The sequence below is a fragment of the Lipotes vexillifer genome, unplaced genomic scaffold, assembly GCF_000442215.2.
Source record: "Lipotes vexillifer unplaced genomic scaffold, Lipotes_vexillifer_v1.1 scaffold150, whole genome shotgun sequence".
In the NCBI taxonomy this organism is placed as follows: domain Eukaryota; kingdom Metazoa; phylum Chordata; class Mammalia; order Artiodactyla; family Lipotidae; genus Lipotes; species Lipotes vexillifer.
The window spans coordinates 2,077,966-2,084,741 of NW_006792921.1; the positions used below are offsets into that span (position 1 = coordinate 2,077,966).

Sequence of the window (6,776 nt, forward strand, 5' to 3'; positions counted from 1 at the left end):
CACAGTTAAGCACTGTTTTTGCAGGAATGCAGATTTGTGCTGTTATTCATTCTCACACACTTGTGACCATCAGGCAGATTTTGATCAATGGTTGGCCAGGACTGATGAATCAAGTTTATGAAATTTCTTAACTAGGAAGTCTTTTTAAATAATCCAACTGGTGAAGAAGTCTGCTACCCACTAAGAATGTGTCGTTTGCCAGTTAAAGAACAAGAAATCTTATTATTCACCAGTTTACCTTAAATAAGTCCTGTAGCATCCATAGAAAGACAGAAGCCCTGAAAACATGGCTTCATATAACCCAAGGTATTTTGCAGAAAAAGAAACCAAGTATTTATACCCACATATACAAAATCAGTCCAGCTGATCTGAATCTTCAAGAAGAAAACCCTGAAGTAAAAAGTTGGGGATGGGAGTCACACACAGCACGAGTCAGGAATATGAACTTGCTAACATGTAAAGACATCCCTTTGACAGGCACATCAGATGCAGAAATCCTGGATAAGACAGAATGGATGATATCTTCAAATGTATAACTGAACTCAAAAGCAAGACACAGAACTCTACAGATACAAGCAGCAGAGAGGGAACTCAAAATCCAGAATTTAAGACAATCAGGCACCAACGCTGAAGAGTCCCCAGGAAGAACTGTATCCAGATGCCATGACAGAGGCTGGAGTTGGAGAGTTCCCTGCTTTAAAGCTCAATGTTTAAAGCCTCTTCTGGTTCAGGAAATGAGGAATAAAACAATTCTAGCCACCAGCGAGGAGACAGAGCAAGGAAGCTGTCCATCCAACTTTTAGAAATCAGAACACTAAATGGTGTGGATTCCGACTACCATCACCATTAGGAATCCTGAGTCAAGGAAAGGTCTAGAAAATGATACAAAAACTGGTCCTTGCAGAGAAAAGTATAAAACCTAATTCGTAAACCCTTGGTATGTGTCATTGCTATAGAAACTGTTCTCAACAAAGAGGAGCTCACCTTTACATATAAAAAGAAAAGACAGTGATAGAATACGAAAATCTAAATTATTTCTAATAGGAGTCCCAGGAGAGGCTGGGAAGTATGAAGGAGAAGCAGTATTCCAAGAGTTTATGGCAGAATATATCCAAAATTAAAATGATCTTATGTCTCAGATTAGAGGAATAGAGTCCCAAGCAGAGTAAATAAGTTAAATCCCAGACATAATCACAGTGAAATGGCAGGACAACAAAGACTAAGAAAAAAATCTTTAAAATCGACAGACCGATAGCAAGCATATCAGTAGTAATAAGTGCCGTCTAAGACAGGGCTGAGGGAAAACATTAAGCTTGAGAGAGAAACTATCACTTAAGCATGAAGGCAAAATAATTCCAGGTTACAAAGACTAGAGAGTTCCTGGAGCCACTCTAGAGAACTATCAAAGTAATTATTTCAACAAACTAAACCCTTAAGGCAGGAGACAAAGCAATAACAAGTAAAGAAGTTGATAGAACTTTGGTAATTCTCAACATGTATTTGACTGAAAATTGCAACATCTTGTAATCAATTTGGAAAGTTGGCTGGAGAGGGACAAAATAAGGTGGAACTAAGAATATAAGCTAAAGACATAAGATGAAGAACGCTTAGGGCAGGAATGGAGGAGTCATCAAGTTAAAGGTTGTTTACAGCAGGATGTTAAAATACTGAGTACTAAAAAAGGAATAGAATGTAACAATTTCAAACTAGTAACTAACACCTGGTTACCCTTTCCAGATTAAGCCTAAAAGGCCCAGTCAACCACTTTAGTCTTTTAATTTAAATGAATGATGCACCTTCTTTTTCTAGAGACATCGAAATGGAACAGACACATCTTTCTCTCTGGAAGACTTATTTCAATTGCTTTCATCACAGCCTGAAAATCCACTGGAGGTAATGGGAATCTTGGCTTTTATCCTTGCAGGAAAAATATCTGCAGTGATCTGTGAATACACACAACCTTATTACCTAGGATACACAGCAGTTTAAACTAATACTTAGATAATGGTTTCTAGTGCATTATTTAAGCACAGACTTAGGATTTACTTCTTATAGAAACACTTCTTTGGAGAATTAGCCAAATATGTATAGTTCCCCCTTCCAAATAATCACAAAGATATAATCAAATTCATAAAATCCATAATGAATCAAAACGGCAGTACATAACTTGACAAACTGAGGCACACCTTAGTTTTTCTGGCAGCATGCTGGTCCAATTTAAGACACCTCTCCCCCCTGCAGCAAGACTGTTTCACTATTGCTGTGATTATCCATGACAGTCCACAAGGTGGACTTAGATTGCCAACAGCTAGGGTAAGAATTTTTGAATAACAAGACCTGCTTTCACACTAACATAATCTAAGTTCCCATGATGTTCAAAGAACAAATCTTTTCCTGACATAGCATATTCTCACCTGGGCTCACATCATGTATTCTATTGCCTGCATTATTTAACTAAGGGAAGTTATTCGTAGCCAACAGCATATCCTTACTTACATAGAGGAATTAACACAAAAGAACAAGTAGTACTGTATTAGGTACTAGAACTGCTATTGAAATAGTTTTGTTATTTATAGTGCTTTTTTTTCCTTTCCTTTTTCAGGGCATCTCACTGGGAGACAGTCCTCTCCCAGAAAGTACCAATGATGGAATGAATTCTTCTACACATTGTAATGCAAATTTTAGCCAGGCTGTAAGTCACGATGTAAATCTCCATGAGGCCATGTTGTGTCCTGACAATACATTTAGAAGGGATCCAGTAGCAAGGACTTCACAGCCACAAGAACTATTTCTGCAGTTAAATTCTCCTCTTACCAATCCTGAACAGACCCTTTCTGGAACTAATTTGACAGGATTTCTTCCATTTGACAATCAGATGAGGGATCTAACAAACCAAGACCTTCTGTATGACCTTGATATAAACATATTTGATGAGATAAATTTAATGTCTTTGGCCACAGAAGGTGGTTTTGATCCAATGGAAGTTTCTCAGCTTTTTGAAGAACCAGATTCTGATTCTGGGCTTTCCATAAACTCAAGCCACAATAGCACCTCTGTCACCAAGTATAACTCCTCGCGCTCTGTATGTGAAGGCGCTTCACGTTCTAGGAGTGACCTTGAATCTCTTTCCCACCGTGACTTACAAGGGGCTGTAGGAGGCTGCTACCCAGAGCCCACTAAACTTTGTCACATGGATCACAGAAGTGACACTCATTTTCATGGGAAGTTTGCATTTCAACCCATATTACATAACCACACTTACCACTTACAGCCAAGTGCACTAGAATCCACTTATGAATCTTTTTCATGGCCTGGGAAGTCACAGAAAATAAGGCATGGGTACCTCAATGACACAGACAGAAACTTAAGCCGTGATGAACAGCATGCTAAAGCTCTGCACATCCCTTTTTCTGTGGATGAAATTGTCCAGATGCCTGTAGATTCTTTCAACAGCATGCTAAGCAGGTACTATCTGACAGACTTTCAAGTGTCGCTCATCCGTGATATTAGACGGAGAGGGAAGAATAAAGTTGCTGTTCAGAACTGCCGTAGGCGCAAACTGGATGTAATTTTGAATCTGGAAGATGATGTATGTAACTTGCAAGCAAAGAAGGAAACCCTTAAGAGAGAGCGATCCCAGTGTCACAAAGCTATAAACATAATGAAACAGAAACTGCGCGATCTCTATCACGATGTTTTTAATAGGTTAAGAGATGAAGAAGGTAGGCCAGTCAATCCAAACCAGTATGCTCTTCAGTGCAGCCGTGATGGAAGTGTTTTGATTGTACCCAAGGAATTGGTGACCCCAGGCCAAAAAAACGAAAACCAAAAAGGAAAACGAAAAAGTGAGAGAAGAAACTGAAGATGGATTCCATCCATACGCATAAAGTTGTAATTGAATGTGCTTCAAAGTTTAGCTCAAGTGTTATCTACTGCTACTTGAATCACTCAGTTAAGGCTACATTTTGAAGCTTATATGGACCAGTTTAGGACTTCAATTTCAGACTTGGGGGCCCGTTTCATGAACTAATAGTATGCAGAAATAAGGTGACGTGGAAACTTGGTAACTGTCTTTCACTAGCCATTTCTTAGTAAGATGGTCCCTTCAAAGAGCAAATACATTTCAAAACATGTTTTTATGATTTGAAATATTTTCATTTAGAGTTTTCAAGAACTGTTTAGCTTAATTGATGAAAACTTATGTAGCTTTTTCTGGAAATAAATTTTGTATTTGATTTTATAGCAGCACTACCTTTCCCCTTTCACAGAAATCCTAAGCAAACTTCTCTTCCAAAATACCCACATTTAAAAACACAGGTGAATATCTAGCAAATCGGGCAGCATAGTGTTAAATTTTAAAAACTACACAAATTGATCAGACTCACGTCAAGCGGAATACAGTCAACACTGAACTGACAAGCGAAATTCCCCCCCTTTGACCTATCATATAAAACATGACATGAAATAGACCAAGCTCTACACCAGGATGCCCAAACAAAACAAACTGGAGCTTTAAAATATTACTGCATTAGGCTTTAACACCTGAGGACAAAGAGCCTCCCTCCCTCCCATCACTAGAGTTGCCTGCATATACAGAAATAGGACTAAATTCCCTGGCAATAAAAGCCAGCCCACACCAAAAAAACCCCCAACTTGCTTAAGTATGGAAAGATTTAATCAAGCATGTACAGGAGGCCCTACAAGAATGCAGACCACCACTAAGGGATGATAAGCACAGACTTTGCAAGCAAAATGAAAGATATTCAAAGAGGCAAAAAGACAGCCATTTGATAAAAAGGACAATAGGAATGGCACTTGAAACCTCAAGAATTTTCTGAAGACAACTGCCCTGTCAAGGTTTGAGAACATTATCATGAATACTGTTAGTCTAATTTCAAAATTAGAAGAATCAAGGTTGTCAGATGTTTTGTGGTTATAATTGCCCAAAAATAAATGTCACAGGTCATTCTGGGTTACAGAAATGCAGGGTGTGGGTTTTTATAGTAAACCTTTATACTTTAAATTGGAGCTAGGAATTTGTTCCAAGCCCCACGCAGTAGCAAAATGCTTCTAGATACAAGTTTCACTCTTCTGACCCGTTTTGTGCAATAACCACTTTTTCAATGGTGACTGGCTGGCTTTTTGCAAGGGAGCCCACCTCAGATGTCTTAGCTTCTTAAATACAGAGCTTCAAGGCACATTCTTTCAAGTCTACATACAATGTAAAATGCCACAACCAATTATAAGTTTTGAAACTGCAGGTATCCCGATTTGCTCAATTTCAGTGCTTGCTCTTGTCAGGCTCGGCAATCTCCCCAATCCGCAAAAAAAGAGGCGCACAGCAGAGACCGCTGGGATTCATAACATTCACAGCAACTGAAAATTTGAGATCCATGAGGTGTTTGGTGCACTGTGACCAAAGGTCAACGAATGCAGCCTTCACCAGCCAGTTTCATCTCATTTGCCATGGGCTAGTTTCTGGACAGTCCCTTTGTACAAATACCACACTGCTTTCCACCATTGATGTCAACAGTGAAAATTTCACACCACTATTTTAGCCTAAGCTCCCTACTTACAGATTAAGATACACCAAGATTGACTATTCTGCTAGTTCAGTAGTCTTTAAAAACAAGAAGCCAGGTTTTATCGGTTGAAAGGAATAGGTAGAGTGTTGAGAAAATTTGATTCTCAAGCTTATATAAACAGATCAAAATGTCAAGTTCTAATGGAAGCCATATGCATTTTACTGTGACTGCTGAACAGCTGTTAGCTATCTGACCCATTCCTTAAATAGTGAAATCAGTCTTCAGCTTATCTGAACAAGACATGGATAAACAGTCAAGACTTACTTGAATTGAGAAACAGTTCCATCAATCAAGGTTAGGGGGGTGATTAAGTTCTCAAGTGTCTCCAAGTATTTGGGGGTTTAAACAGACTGTAGCCGCAAAAGGACCCATAGAACTAGGTAAGATCAGCAGTGTTTACACCTGTAAATCTGGTAGTCTGTATAATTGGCCTTTCGCCTCTTTGAAGCATGTTTTTTGCTAGGCATAATTTTCCCTCCTGATTTCAGTGGACTGGCCCAAACTTACATTTTTAACTACTCCCAACATAGAAGTAGTCTTACCTTCCTTACGTATAGAAAATACTGTTATTCCTGAAATCATCCCTTTGTCATAGAATTACATCAGTTGAAAATTAAAAGTGAAATCTGGTTCCGACAAGCACTCAGCATCTCATTTGTCCTTTTCCTATTAAAACCTTATTTACTTTTCGTAGCTAACAACAGGCCATGATGAAATCCTCACAGGGAAATTAGAACTATTATGTGTAATCTTCAAGCAACGTGTGCTCAATATGATTTGGATATCTGGGTTCCATTTCCAGGCTGGCTCCAGTTCAGCACTGACCTTTAAAATACAGGAGCAGTTAAGAAGTCAGCCCAGCTGCCAGAACAACGAAGTTAACAACAAAGTCATCCTATGGAATACATATTAGTGCTTAGTAATTTAAATATTTTTCACTTAAATACTTCAATTGCAGTAATAGCAGAGCAGCATTAAAATCATTGGGTAGGGGGACTTCCTTGGTGGCACAGTGGTTGAGAGTCCACCTGCCGATGCAGGGGACACGGGTTCGTGCCCCGGTCCGGGAAGATCCCACATGCCGCGGAGCGGCTGGGCCCGTGAGCCATGGCCACTGAGCCTGCGGGTCCGGAGCCTGTGCTCTGCAACGGGAGAGGCCACAACAGTGAGAGGCCCGCGTACCACCAAAAA

The 6,776-nt window shown here is 39.5% G+C and overlaps 1 protein-coding gene across 1 annotated transcript in view; it reads left to right on the plus strand.

Moving 5' to 3' along the window:
- Positions 1–3,862, plus strand: part of NFE2L3 (NFE2 like bZIP transcription factor 3) — a 30,644-nt gene extending 26,782 nt beyond the window's left edge. The window contains exons 3-4 of the mRNA XM_007466068.1: positions 1,810–1,893; positions 2,603–3,862. Of these exons, the coding sequence (XP_007466130.1) occupies positions 1,810–1,893; positions 2,603–3,862 (1,344 nt within the window). The remainder of the gene's footprint in view (positions 1–1,809; positions 1,894–2,602) is intronic.
- The last annotated feature ends 2,914 nt before the right edge of the window (positions 3,863–6,776 follow it).